At 35.3% G+C, this 16,352-nt stretch overlaps 1 protein-coding gene across 1 annotated transcript in view; it reads left to right on the forward strand.

The window, feature by feature from the left end:
- Positions 1-16,352, forward strand: part of LOC138698983 (uncharacterized) — a 546,464-nt gene that overhangs the window by 497,149 nt on the left and 32,963 nt on the right. The window contains exons 8-9 of the mRNA XM_069825170.1: positions 1,935-2,004; positions 11,865-12,015. Coding sequence (XP_069681271.1) covers positions 1,935-2,004; positions 11,865-12,015 — 221 coding nt within the window. The remainder of the gene's footprint in view (positions 1-1,934; positions 2,005-11,864; positions 12,016-16,352) is intronic.

The raw sequence follows: 16,352 nt of genomic DNA on the forward strand, positions 1-16,352 counted from the left end.
GCATATTATCGCACTATAGACTATTGTACGTAATCCCAATTACCAGTTTCGTCCTTCGTACTAGTAACTCATGTTGAAATAATTCCGTGTCTACTCTATAAAAGAGTAGGCCTACCTTACGTACTGTAAATTCAATCTTCACTTCTGCCCGATCCGAAAAGATAAAATTACTCAGACATGCTATCTATTGTCCGTTGAAGGGGTTTTGTCGCAGGGTTGTGGAAAGAGAGGAAATCACGTGGCAGTTAATTACTTAACGAGGCCCTTTTATTTTAGTTATTTTAAACAGTTCTATACTATTACGTAAACGTCCAATTACTAACAGAAATTAATGCTTTCAGAAAAGAGCTAAGACAGCCCAGCCACTAGCCGGCGAATGAAAGCTGGTGGGGGAAACCGGGATACGACGTAGGCAAATGGACGACAGTACCTGTGCGAAAATGATTCAATATTGAAAGCTCTTTCATCAGTGGAAAACGCGAACATATTTTTGGACTGTACTGTTTACTATGCATCAGTGCTGTTTTAGGCGTAATAGATCGACTGTTGATCAGATTTTTTGTATTCGACAGATAATGGAGAAAAAATGGGAGTATAAGGGTACAGTACATCAGTTATACATAGATTTCAAAAAGGCATATGACTCGGTTAAGAGGGAAGTATTATATGATATTCTTATTTAATTTGGTATTCCCAAGAAACTAGTTCGATTAATTAAAATGTGTCTCAGCGAAACATATAGCAGAGTCCGTATAGGTCAGTTTCTATCTGATGCTTTTCCAATTCACTGCGGGCTAAAGCAGGGAGATGCACTATCACCTTTACTTTTTAACTTCGCTCTAGAATATGCCATTAGGAAAGTTCAGGATAACAGGCAGGGTTTGGAATTGAACGGGTTACATCAGCTTCTTGTCTATGCAGATGACGTGAATATGTTAGGAGAAAATACACAAACGATTAGGGAAAACACGGAAATTTTACTTGAAGCAAGTAAAGCGATCGGTTTGGAAGTAAATCCCGAAAAGACTAAGTATATGATTATGTCTCGTGACCAGAATATTGTACGAAATGGAACTATAAAAGTTGGAGGTGGAAAAATTCAAATATCTTGGAGCAACAGTAACAAATATAAATGACACTCGGGAGGAAATTAAACGCAGAATAAATATGGGAAATGCCTGTTATTATTCGGTTGAGAAGCTTTTGTCATCTAGTCTGCTGTCAAAAAATCTGAAAGTTAGAATTTATAAAACAGTTATATTACCGGTTGTTCTTTATGGTTGTGAAACTTGGACTCTCACGTTGAGAGAGGAACATAGATTAAGGGTGTTTGAGAATAAGGTGCTTAGGAAAATATTTGGGGCTAAGAGGGATGAACTTAAAGGAGAATGGAGAAAGTTACACAACACAGAACTGCACGCATTGTGTTCTTCACCTGACATAATTAGGAACATTAAATCCAGAGGTTTGAGATGGGCAGGGAATGTAGCACGTATGGGCGAATCCAGAAATGCATATAGAGTGTTAGTTGGGAGGACGGAGAGAAAAAGACCTTTGGGGATGCCGAGACGTAGATGGGAATATAATATTAAAATGGATTTGAGGGAGGTGGGATATGATGATAGAGACTGGATTAATCTTGCTCATGTTAGGAACCAATGGCGGGCTTATGTGAGGGCGGTAATAAACCTCCGGGTTCCTTAAAAGCCAGTAAGTAAGTACCTGCCTTTGAACTGTGATACAAGGTATAGTTCTCTTACCGTTAAAGTTGTATTGTGTTGTGCGACGAACTCAGGCTTGATATTCAGAAACCCGCGGGCGTCATCACTTTGTATACATACATCTTTGTACGTTGTTGTTGTTCCAAACAGCCTCCAGCACATCTTCCCTGTCCTGAAGACATTTTGAAATTCATACTCATTGTCTTGTTCCAGATACTTCGTGACATTCGGCAGGGATTGCTGCAAATTGGACGAGAAGGCATGAGGCCAACTGTACCCGCAGGTGAGTTTCGAACTCCATTTCTCTAAATTTACACAATTATATCGGTAGCGTTGCAGGGATTATCCCTCGCGTTGTCAGACAGGTGAAAAGTGAAACTTTTAATAGCCTGGATTATGCCTACAGTAACGACAGAGCCGTTCCTATAATATGAAGACCGTAGGACCATCGCCTGCAATCAGGCAATAGCTTTTCGACAGTCAGAATATTTTACTGTTGGTGATTAAAATTTCCTCTGAACTTCATTTCTAACGTGAAACACATATGCGCTTGACGTTCTACAGAGTGAATCAAAAGTCTGAAACCATCAGCATTTACGTTTGGATAAATAAATTGATTTTATGTGTACAAGCACAGGGACATCATTTTATTTTTACTAAAATTTTTAACCCTCCATTACTCAGGTGGGGTGTGATAAACTCCGGTGCGTATATTTCAACGAAAATCTAAGAGATGGAGCTAGTGTGTACTCTGTATACCTTTCAGTCACATCCAGAAGAGTTCACTTAAGAAATTGTTTAAGTGAACTAAGAATAGTATATTTAATTGCGTTTATCTGATTTCTGAAACTTGCGGAAAAAGATATTAGTTATTTAAAATGGGGTTTGTGAAACTCCACCTGAGCAATGGTGAGAATATTTATAACATGAGTAACGCAGGGTTAATATTAACTTGCCTATACCTCTGGATTAACGCCGTTTGCTACCCCCTTCCACGACTGGAGTTCGATGATACTGGCGTAATATACAAACATATCACTTTACTAGGTATAGGAGAGAAGAAAAGTAGTTCATCCATTTATGTAAACTAGAAAATATCGAGCTTTTGAATTTGATGATTTTCATTAGGTTTTTGTTTAATCAAAATACAGTACAGTATTAACAATGAGTGTTTTTAGGCACGAACTGAGCTGTCCATGTGGACGTATTCATTATGCAGTGTATATTATACTGCCTACAGCACATTAGCGTACACTATAGAGAATGAAGTTAAATTGAAAAATAATCTTAATATGGATATTTAAACACATTTTTTAAAATGGTGGCCGTTCATTTCGATACAGCCTTCAGTTCTTTTGTGCATATTATCGCACTGTAGACTATTGTACCTAATCCCAATTACCAGGTTCGTACTTCGTATCAGTAACTCATGTTGAAATAATTCTGTACCTACTCTATAAAAGAGTACCTTACTTACTTACGTACTTACGTACTTACTTACTTACTTACTTACTTACTTACTTACTTACTTACTTACTTACTTACTTACTTACTTACTTACTTACTTACTTACTTACTTACTTACTTACTTACTTACTTACTGGCTTTTAAGGAACCCAGAGGTTCATTGCCGCCCTCACATAAGCCCGCCATTGGTCCCTATCCTGAGCAAGATTAATCCAGTCTCTACCATCATATCCCACCTCCCTCAAATCCATTTTAATATTATCTTCCCACCTACGTCTCGGCCTCCCTAAAGATCTTTTTCCCTCCGGCCTCCCAACTAACACTCTATATACATTTCTGGATTCGCCCATACGTGCTACATGTCCTGCCCGTCTCAAACGTCTGGATTTAATGTTCCTAATTATGTCAGGTGAAGAATACAATCCGTGCAGCTCTGTGCTGTGTAACTTTCTCCATTCTCCTGTAACTTCATCCCTCTTAGCCCCAAATATTTTCCTAAGAACCTTATTCTCAAACATCCAAAAGAGTACCTTACGTACTGTAAATTCAATCTTCTCTTCTTCTTCCCGATCCAGAAAGATAAAATTACTCAGACATGTTATCTACTGTCCTTCCAAGAGGTTAGTTCGTAGGGTCGTAGAAGGTGAGGAAATCACGTGAAAGTTAATTACTTAACGAGGCCCTTTAATTTAAGTTATTTTAAACAGTTGTATAGTATTACTTAGACGTCCAATTCCTAAGAGACATTAATGTTCTCAGAAAAGAGCTAAGACAGTCCAGCCACTAGCTGGCGAATAAAAGCTGGTGGGGGAAACCGGGATACGACGTAGGCAAATGGACGACAGTACCTGTGCGAAAATGATTCAATATTGAAAACTCTTTCGTCAGTGGAAAACGCGAACATATTTTTGGAACGTACTGTTTAGTATGACCATATGACTGTATGTGCGGTCTTGGATGTGTGTGGAGGACGGTTGAACTTCATTAGCAGAAGGGGTGAGAGTGAAATACTTTCAAAAACTCAGGTACAATAAAAATTGAAGTAAAAATAAAATGATGTCCCTGTATAAGAAAGACAATTTATAAATTCATAATACTTCGAAATTTTATCACTAAGGAGACATTGAAAATAATATTTTTAGCTTTAGTACATTCATTAATACAATATGGTATAATAAATTGGCGTGGAGTAGCATCATCTATACTTAATCCATTAATTTTATTACACAGAAGATTAATAAAAATTTGTCTAGCCAAAAATATGGATTTCCCAGCAAATTTAATTTATACAGATTTTAAAGTGTCAACTATTGAAGAAATTTATAAATATAGTTTACTAACTTACTGCCACAGAAATCAAATAAAACATAAATCTAATCGACATGAATATCGTACTCGAAGACAAAAATCTACTTTCCCATTAATTGAGCCTAAATGTCATACAAGTGCAGCTCTTAAACATGGTGCTAGTTTCGGCCCAAAACTTTATAATAAAATTACAAACCATTTTCCAAATTTGAAATATTTTAATATTGAACCTTTTAAAAAAGAAATTTATGAAATTATTCGTGATATTATAACGTTAACAAATGTGTGTATTTTTTACCCTTTATTTCTGTCTACTATATTAATGTTTTCATTGAATATCACTGGCTTCTGTCCGATTGTCAATTTATATTAAATGTGTTTTCCCTCTTTTTCCCTTTCTTCTTTGTTTTTGCTCCTGTGTTGTATTTATTGGTATGAATTAAGTTACTTACTGTATTTAGTAAACTGTCCTTGTAAATTTTATGTTATATTATTGACTAAGACCACACCGTACACGAGCCTGGCTCTTACGCTAGTGGCCAGAAACATTTTTGTTTTATAATTTCAATTTGTACTCGCTAGCTAGCTAGTTAAATAAAATAAAACAAAATATCTCCCATATGCTTGATTTTCGATTGCTATAGGTATTACCAGTATTTGTAAAACAAAATACTCTACCAGTGACACATTCGATTCTAGCTCTCATCTATCTCAAAAGCCGCCATTTTGGATGCAACTGAAATTTTAAATGGAAAGGAGGTCATGTAGGTACTCAAATTCATGTGACATTTTCTGAAAAAGAAAAAAACAATGATGCAATCTGTTTTGAGATATCTCTAATCGTTTTCAAGTTATTTAAAGGTAACTGTCATAATGAGACAAACATTAGTTACTGCATCTACAGATTTTTTGTAACATAGTACAATACTAAGAAGACTTTGGGAAAAGTATTTTTATGCAATTCTGATAATTAACATTTCCTTCTTTACTGTTTGGTTAACCTGTGACAGTTTCATTGCATTCTTATGATTATTTGATGCTTTCCTATAACAAATTTCTTGATTTTCGTGATGGCATTGTCGAAATAAGAAAGAATTGATATAATTCTTCATCATGGTGGGTTAAGCCACAGAAATGTTGCAAATTGGACGAACAGTTTCCTGGACATTGGATTGGTCGGCGTGGACCGGTAGAATGGCCGGCTAGGTCTCTAGATTTAAGACTTTTGATTTTTTCTTTTGGGGTTATATAAAGAGCTTGGTATATGAAGAGAAAATTGAGAATGTGAAGAGAACATTTTGTAATATTTCCGGGGTGACTTTATCACAGTCATCAATGAAACGGTTCTTTAAATGTTCCACATTCTCAGTTTTATGTTATATACGACAAAAAAAAAACACATAATTTTGAGTTTAACAAGCCAAGTGACTGATACCCGGCCTCACGTGCCTCAGTCAATTAGCCGCCACTGCTTTGGTTACAAATAACTTGAAATGCATTTATATAACAGTAGCATATGATGTGTTGTATTGTATTGTATTGTATTGTATTTATTTACATTCCATGGCATTCGTACATCGCTTCACAGCTAGAATATGGAACATATCAAAAAATCTAAATAGTACTACAAAGTCTTAATTATAGTCACAACACAGTCTACTATATACAGTCGCGAAGCTTGAGATGTTTTTTTGTAAATCTCATGATAAAGCGCTCCTAGCGGTTAGCAACTAGAAACAATAGACTGTCCATGGTCGACTTTGGACTGTGTCGTATTTCTATCGAGTGCTAGCTCGTTGTGAAATGTTCGTTATTGGTTGTAATAAAAATGTTAATGGCTAAAATATAATAATTGGAATAATAATGTGGGACAAGGAGTGCTATAAATTGTAGCAACAGTAAGAGAAAGAGGCCAGAGTTATCCTTTTTCCGATTTGCGAAAGATTCAGAAAGGTTCCTGGGTTTCCACAAGAATGCTGTGCAGAAACAAAACTCTTAATTTTGAAGTTCTTTGTGACTGTTAGAATACATTATATCCTTAAATTTCACAATGAAATGTTTCAGTCTAACCGAAAGGACATTAGATACCGGTTAAAGTTCTGTCACTTAGGCTGCTAAATTTCCAGAGAAATAAAGGTTAGGTCTACTTTTTTTTCAGAGGATATATTTTTAATTGTAGCTATTAATTTTGTTATTATTTTTATGTGTTATCTTACTAAAAACGTAGAAAAATTAAGTTCGTTTTAATGAAATTTATTCATCACGTTTTATTTCCAATTCTGGTGTGATTATTATTGCTTAACCTCATCCCACTTTGTTAACTACGTAAGCCTACACTACAAGTACCGGTACACGTAAGTTACTCCATTAATTCATATTTCCATTATTATTGTTGTAAAGGGAAATGCAAATTAATATTTATTGGTTTCATAGTTAATTATCGCTATAATCTTGAATGAGTGAAGCGATTATAGTAAATTTCAGTTCGTTTTGCACAAACAAAAATTATATTAACTTAATTCTTGCAGGTATCTTCGAGTTTATGGTGGAATTTAATATACTTCATTAAAATAATAAATTAACTTTATGCATTTAATATTTCAATAATGGAAGGAAGGTGTTAATTTTTCCAAAAGAACACGACAACGAAAGTGTAACATATTTTGTCGTCTGCTAGGAGAGAGATCTGCGATGATGAGGCGATAGTAACGATCCTAATGGTGGGCAACTACCCATGTTTGCATTTTTACTACATTTGAGCTTCGCGACTGTATATAGTAGACTGTGGTCATAGTCTAGTTGAAGTATATACAGAGGTGTTGTAGAATATAATCTACTAGTACAGCACAAGGGGTTAGTATCAATGCTTAATACAAGAGAGAAATATTCGTGCAGCGTTGTTGAATGTCATAAATTCACCTACTGAATAGAGGGCGTGAGAAATTACAGTAGGTACTTCTTTAATTTGGCCCTAAATAATCTTATGTTTTGAGTGTGATTTTTTATATACATAGGGAGGCAATTAAAAATTTTTACTGCCATATAACGCACTCCTTTTTGATAACACGATAGACTTGCCGATTGAATATGAAAGTCATTTTTGACGCGTATTTATGTTATGAATTGTTGAATTAGTTACAAAGTTTTCACGATTATATACGACGAAGTTTGTTAATGAAAAAATATACTGACAAGCCATGGGCATTATTTGTAGTTTTTTTAAATGGTCCTACGCGATTGCCTAGATTTGGCATCTTCCATTATTCTAATTATTTTTCTTAGTAGGAATATACTGTTGCTATTTGTAGAATTTCCCCAGAATATTATTCCAAAACTCATTACCGAGTGAAAGTATGCAAAGTATATTGTTTTTAAGGTAGGTCCATTGATATTTACTATCTTTTGCGTAGATGTAATAGCAAAACATGCTGAATTTAAATAAAGATTAATTTTTGGTCGTACAGAGTATGATCTGTTATGGTAACAATGATTATTAGAGGAGAAAACTCGCTCCAGCACCGGGGATCGAACCCGGTCCTTGGTTCTACGTATAAAGTGCTCTAACCACTGAGCTACGCCGAAGTTCAATCCACGGCACCGGATCGAATCCCTCTCCTCTAGTGTTTTTCCCTTTGTGGCCTGATTCCAAGTTCGATTGCTGTGGATTGAACTTCGGCGTAGCTCAGTGGTTAGAGCACTTGGTACGTAGAACCAAGGACCCGGGTTCGATCGCCGGCGCCGGAACGAGTTTTCTCCTGTAATAATCAATGCTGAATTTAGTTTGAGGGTAATTTCTTTAATATGATTTTTTCAATTTAACACATTATCGATTTGTAAACTAAGAAATTTGGTTGTTGTTGTTTCTGTTAGGGACCTGTTGTTATTTATTGTGCTTGAAATTTGTGAGGTTGAATTAAGGAATAAAACATGAAAATATGCTAAAATCCGCACCCTAGCAATCATGTAATTAAGTGTAGATAGTTCAGTAGGCTACCTACTTAGTTTAGTGGATCACATATTTAGCTAACTATTTTGTTTGTTACACGTTTTAGTATTCCAATTACGAACACAAATCTGTATTCAATGTTAAGGCCCATTCACAATTAAAATTAAACATAACCATAACATAAACACACAAGTTTGCGCCCAGGCTACCAAATGGGATCATTCACAATGATTCACATAAGCATTGACATAAACATTACCGTAAGACGTTAACATGAAAGTTTGCAAACTCCAAACTTTCATGCTTATGCTTACGTGATTTGCAAACAGAACACAATCGTGTAGCGCTGAAGTATACGTCAGAATATGAGGAAATGGCGTCGTTGTTATGTTTCTATGGTTACCAAGTATGTTTGCTGTTATTTACGAGGCGCATCCAGAAAGTAAGTTTCCCGATTTTTTCCCCTTGAAAGTAAACGTAATTAGCCGTGTCAATTGTGCATGCGTAACAGATCTATGACGTATCAATCATATGCCAGCCGGACAGGTCCCGCCTGGTGCCAGTAGCGTGGCAGCAGTGGTCCGAAATGTAAGCTCTTATTCCTTCTCCCGCCGCCTGCGAGGTTCGGTCGGTGATAAAGTGCTTTAATGCACAAAGCATTGCGCCAATTGAAATTCATCGGCAGCTCTGTCAGGTCTATGGGCCGAATATATATATATATATATATATATATATATATATATATATATATATATCCCTCTCCCTCTCCCTCGCCCTCTCTCTCAAGAAATTCCTGTCCTCCGGTGAGCGTTTTGGCAACGACGAAGAGCTGAAGACGTCTGTCACACGCTGGTTCCATTCACAGGCAACAGAGTTCTACGACAGAGGGATACAAAAGTTGGTCCCACGATACGACAAGTGTATCAATTCTGATGGTGGCTATGTTGAAAAATATCTGAAACATTGCTGTACCTGTTGTCAGTAAATGTTTTCCTGAAAGTGTGTGTTCTTTTTTTTTTTTAAATAGGGAAACTTACTTTCTGGATGCGCCTCGTATATGTTCCCATCGTGAATGATGGTATGACTTATTGATTTTACCGTAACGTTTATATTCTTAAGTTAACGCTTACGTTATGTTTTATTTTCATTGTGAATGAGCCTTTACTCCTTCCCGTTGCAAATGTCAACCTAACACAGTTTCTCACCTTTAGCACAGGAGACAGTCTGTTAGATAGGCCTCCTAGATGGATGACCCAATCGCTTCCCAGAAGACATCGCGTCGGTCAGTTATTGAATACAGTCTTTCTGAGGATACTTTATGGTTGGACCTACATATAAAGTTTCACCCCATTGATATGAATTCATAATTCAAAGACTTCTCCCTACCCTTCGTTGCTCCCAAGCCTTGGCCCTCATCCCATGATTCAATGCAGAGTGGATGCCATATTGATATTCATGAACATGTCTGCCCTTCCCCTACTTTCTCTCTCTCTTCTTTTTTTTTATTTTTTGTACACGACGACTTATAACAGAGAAGATGTGACTGCTACAATTTCATCCCTGTAATACTTTCACTGCGCTTTTATTTTAAGTGAAAACACACGCATATACAAGAAGCAAAATTCCCAGATATCCCTTGGGCAGAATCCATCTTCGTAAGCATTACGATATAGCTGTGCAATCCGTTCCCTGAATTTAAGTGGTAGAGCTATGTTTAACAAGATATATTTCAGTATGTCACTCTTTAAACGCTTTATCTTTAAACAACTTCTTTTTAATTTAAAAAAATCGCACTCAATTTCGTGTCGCTTGTACAATTTATTGAATTAGAAGCTTTTGTCTGATTGGATAGTTGCCAGAGAATTCTGGATGAGCCTGGAAATGGTAATTCAGTGCAAAGAAACACACAGGCGGTATTAACTAATTCTTTCCACTCTGAAATAAACTTACTATAAATCTTCTTCAGATAACTTCCTGCACGAATACGTTCATCTTATTATATGATTCTGAAATGGCAAGTTACTTCTACCGTGTTAAACACACAACAGCTGTGCTGCCATCTGTTGAATGACAGGTACATTTATACAAATATTTATTTATTTATTTATTTATTTATTTATTTATTTATTTATTTATTTATTTATTTATTTATTTATTTATTTATTTATTTATTAAAAACTTATTTACTTAATTATACATTTATAATTATATTTTAAGCTTTATTTATTTAATTAATTATTTATTTATTTATTTATTTATTTATTTATTTATTCCATTGCTTATTCTTTCAATTAATTTAATTTATTTGTAACTTACCATTACTATATTCACATATACTGTACAATGATATAGGTCTATGTATTTTTTATAATTTTGTTACTTTGTTTCTTTAATAGTTTACTTCTTTGTTTATTCTTTTCTTTGGTCTTTCATTGCTTTTTATTCACCTATTTTTATCCATTTATCACCAGTGGCATAGGCGGAGGGACTCATAGGGCTGAAGCCTCCTCCCCTTTTCTTTCAAGAAACATTTTATATTAGATTTAAAGCACGACGAAACAATCCACCATTGGCGTTGCGAGTGCGATACTTAAAGAAAAATATTATTTCTTCCTACATACAATCACCAACATTTAAACTAATAAATCCATTACGTTTCTGCTGACAGATTATTGTACATTGACCGATGATTTTCAATTAAATTATTAACAATGAAAAATGGATTTTTCTTTATAAAATTTTTTGGGGAGTAGCTAGCTATAAATTGATTTTAAATTTGGTAGTAAACAACAATACAGCAATTATTACTGATATTGTCGTATAAATATCCTACATGTAAGTTACGAGCAAATTTGCCAAGCGATGTTCCCAAAACTTGCCCCATCTCAAATTCCTGGCTACGCCACTGTTTATGTTCTGATCTCTTTCATTGTCTTACCGTTCTATCTATCTATCTATCTATCTATCTATATATCTATCTATCTATCTATCTATCTATCTATCTATCTATCTATCTATCTATCTATCTATCTATCGCTTATCATTTTAGAGCAGTTAGTCGGCATGGGTAGCTTAATCGGTATAGTGCTGGCCTTCTTTGCTCGAGGTTGCGGGTTCGATCCCGGCCCAGGTCGATGGCATTTAATTGTGCGACACTGGCGACGTTGATATAACCTCTGCAGTTGCGAACGTCATTAATAAACCATAATTTAATTTTTTCGAGCAGTTATCCATTTGTGAATTTTTGTACTTCGTACATTTTGATCCGTATTTGTTTTTTCTTCGTTTATTCACTCGTGCCATAATCTCCAAGATTATTCGTATTGTATACTTTTGTCGTATAAATAACTGTTGTATATCTATTCGTATTAAGTTATTTCCTGCTTTGTTTTCGAGTACTAAGTTGTCATTGTTTTTTTCAGACGACACCTACATGTACGACGACGACGCCCGCTGCTCCGGTATCGGGCCTCACTGGTACGACGAGCCTCCGTATGAAAGCGATCCAGAGGACTTCCTTATGGGCACCAACTCCAGCCAGCCCCTTCCACCCAGTGCTATTCAGAACGGCAGGTTTGTGTGCCCAGATTTCTCAGTATGGGACAGACTTCATAGTTCACCGTATTTTCATTCTATCATTATTTCATTCATATATCGTCCTATGTGGTTGTCACGGTAACCATAATATTGGAGAACCGTGGATTTAAATTCTTCTTAAGAGATATGAATTTTTCAAATCCTTTCCCGGAGCGCCCTTATTATATATTTGCGTTACGTAAAGTAATTTTGTCTCGTATTTAATGGTTTTCAGGGAAAATATTTGATAATTTCTAATATACAAAGCTTCTCATCTCGTCGATTATCAGAAGCATAGACCATGAGAGAAGCGTTCGATGCACGAAAAAATATTATCTTCTATATGGCCCACACATACATTACCGAGTGATTAGGGAGAAATAATAAATAGTTTACGGGTTGGTAAGGCCCGTAACACACTTGCAGAGTTTTCGCCAGCGAGAAATGTGTTGCGAGAAAATTAAAAAATTGATAACATGGATTCAAATGGACATCCACACACTGGAAGAGATTCTCGTTCGAGGCAAAAACTTCGCCCGAGTTTCTCGCTGGAATCGGTAGCTCAGCGAATTTCCTTGACACATTTATCAAAGATGTTTGACATTTATACTCTTTATGACGATTGAATGTAGAAATAGATATCACAGGTGGCGATGAATTGTATTGTTTTTATTTGAAAATGAGGAAAGATGGCTGATAATTGCAGTCAGAAACTTATCGAACTTGTACGATGTCACCCGTAGGCCTATTTATATGATACGCGGGATGAAAACTATAAAAACACGAAACTTAGAGAAGAAATCTGGAGATAAATATCAGATTATCTAAAAATAAATAGGCCTATATTTTATTTTGATGATTTAATAGTATTAATTAAACATTTGAAATAATGTATCTACATGTCTTAATAGTTTACATAATTTTAATTAGAACATAGCAAAGACTCCTCTATCATATCATGAATGACAAAAAACTGTGGTCCATTCAACCTGAAATAACGCCTAAACGTATCATCATTCAAATCGAAACCAGTGTCCAAAACTCGCCCTTACTTTCGTAAGATAAATGAATCGCCCCATGCAGAAAGGGCTTCAGTCCATTAGACCTGGTTTTGAGAAAACTAAGGAAAACAGTCTGTACTTTGTATTCCTTTCTGCATATAACTCTCAGCCTGACGCTTCAGTTTCTGTCTTTCCAAGCATTGGACTGAATTCCTTTCTGCACAGGCTGATGGAACCATCCATAAAGATATGATTTTCATCGATATCTCGTTTTTTCAAAATTTGTGACTGAAGCCCTTTCTGCATGGAGCGATTCAAATGTGATTTTCATATATTTCTGGTTTAATTTTAGGCCTACTTCTTCTTTTTATGAACAAAATATGTTCATGTAACTCTATTTCCTCATCATCTGAATACTCAGATTCAACATAGCGTTCGTACGTAATTTGTAAAGTACGACAATATACTTACAGGTTATATATATTTAAGTACGACAATATACGTAAATACATAACCTATAATATTTTCCCCAACGAGTGATTACTATAATCAGAAAAATGCTTTCTGCATGAAGGCAGTGCATAGATGATCATAGCGAGGTGTGATCTGTGATAGCGAGAACTCGCCAAGTGTGAGGAGGAAGGCTCTTCGTCTCTTTCTCGCAACACATTTCTCGCTAGCGAAAACTCTTCAAGTGTGTTACAGGCCTAATGTGGAGTATTCCGAACCAAAGGCTTCATATAAACATGTATCTGGCATAACATCCGCTCTATTATAATATGGCCAAAATTAAAGTACACGGTACCGAAGTTTGACTACGTTGCACTTGCAGCTAAAGAAGGCTGTGGAAGACAGATACTAGTCAAAATAGTGCTCAGTATTCTATAACAATAATTTCTCGTAGAGCATTATTTTTGTCCATATGTATTTGCTCGAGGTGACAGGGTAAAGGAAGGTTGAAATCTGAAACCACCAAAAATAACATTTTTTACTTTTAATTCAATTAAATTTGCCGCGTTTTTCTGAATCAGAATATAGTTTATTAAGGTTACCATTAACTCCTTTAGATGGCATATTTGAAGCATGTTAGATTACAAAGCGCCAATAATAAAATTTGGAACAAATGGATAATACGCACGGCAGACCAATATCGATAGTCGACTCTACTCGCTGGCCACTAGTCACCGGGCCGTACCGAGCCGTATCAAACAAAATATAATCGAAATGGTGGTAGTCAAATTCGCGACTATATTCTTAAATAATTCACTCCATTAGTCAAGTTCAAGGTTTTATGTAGTACAACGGCGGTTTTTTGAATGCATTAAATGAAAATGAAGATGTAATAAGATAATAAACTAGGTTATCACAAGGAAATTAACAGGAAAAAAGGTGTGTTTCACGGAATACAATTAAAATGACGGAAAGTAAATTTCCGGTTAATGTTCGCCAAAGCGTAAAGTACGTAATTATGACGGCGTTGCTGTTTTATTTCTGGCCTATAGAAAAATACCTAGCCTTTTACGAAAAAAAATTTAAGGACCATGAAATTATTCACCGCTTTCATTATAGGCCTATTATTTTTTAACAATATTACGAATCAAAAACTGTCATATTATATAATTTTAACTACTACATGGACGAACCAAATCAAGCTAACCTAACCTAACCAAAGCTAACCTAACCTAACCAAAGCTAAGCTAACCTAACCAAAACTAATCTAACCTAACCAAAGCTAATTTAACCTAACCTAAGCTAACCTAACCTAAGCTAACCTAACCTAAGCTAACCTAACCAAAGCTAACCTAACCTAACCAAAGCTAAGCTAACCTAACCAAAACTAATCTAACCTAACCAAAGCTAATTTAACCTAAGCTAACCTAACCTAATCTAAGCTAAGCTAACCTAACATAACATAACATAACATAACCTTCGTAAATGCAAGGCCTGTAACCGGAGCAAGAAGGGATCTCAATCATTTAATCTGCAAGTACACGCAAAAATAAATTCAAGTAAGGATCACGCTCCCACTGCATGAGAGGTCCGCGCATGCGCTACAGCAAAACTGTTTCTGTCCCGAGCCTCTCATCTAAGGCACTCGTCATAATTTACCCGCAATATTTACGCAAATACACATTGTCGCTAACAGTGGTGCTATCTCTCAATAATGTTCAGAACGAAGGAGGTAGACAGAGAGAGAAAAAATTTCTCCCGCCAACTACGCCACACACCAACGTCACGTTCTTATGTTGGTGACATTGTGTATTTACTTAAATTTGGTGCTAAACGTAACGGCACGGTTCAAAGTGACCGTGCTAATTCTCCAGTATAGCGGTAAATTTATTTTTATTGCTGTGTGTCTCAAAATGATTTTTTACAATCTTCAGTATTCCTTTCCTCACAAACTACTACTTCAATAATTTGATTCAAACTCTGCACAGATGCTTATTATGCTGTATTATACCAAGTAACGAACAATCATATTGATACGTCTTAAGACTCATTCATACTGCATGTTAAATATTCTAAAAACGTATTTTTCGATTGGAAATATTGAACATTACAATTCATTTTTATACAGAGTGATTCACGAGGATTTACCGTCACTCACGGAGCTTATTTCCGAAGACATTATGAGCAAAAAATGTCATATAAACATTTCTCCTAATCTCAATATTTTCAAAGTTACATTAATTTGAAGTTGTTAGTCAAATACATCTTTCCTTTAGTTATAAGGGTAAAAAAATATTACAAATGGAGAATGAACCATTCAGAAGTATCATTTCTTTAATTGGCTAGAGTTCTGAAGCTAAAAATATGTTGTTAATTGCTTTGTACAGATTTTGTTTTTCAATTTTTAACTAAAAATTACATCATTCGTACGTGCTTATCACAAAAATTGTTACAAATCATACCTCTTTAGGAACTTGAGTCTTTACAGTTTAATTATGCATCCTAATGTACAGTCTTAAAGAATTTACAAGAGTGGCGTGATTTGTAACAATTGGTGTGATAAATGAGTAATAAAATGTAATTTTGTAGTTAAAAGTCGGAAAAAAAAAATTCTGTACGAAGCAATTATGGAATTCGCAAGACATTTTTAGCTTCAGAATACTAGCTAATTAAAGAAATGATACTCGTGAATAGTTCATTCTGTATCTGTAATATTCTTTTACCCTTAAAACTCAAGAATAATGGTATTTTATAAACAACTTCAAATTAATGTAATTCTGAAAATATTGAGATTAGGACATTTTTTGCTCAGAATGTCTTTGGAAATAAGCTCCGTAAAGGACGGTAAATCCTCGTGAATCACCCTGTATATTGGTAATGGAG

Source organism: Periplaneta americana, chromosome 4 (assembly GCF_040183065.1).
Source record: "Periplaneta americana isolate PAMFEO1 chromosome 4, P.americana_PAMFEO1_priV1, whole genome shotgun sequence".
Taxonomy (NCBI): Eukaryota; Metazoa; Arthropoda; class Insecta; order Blattodea; family Blattidae; genus Periplaneta; species Periplaneta americana.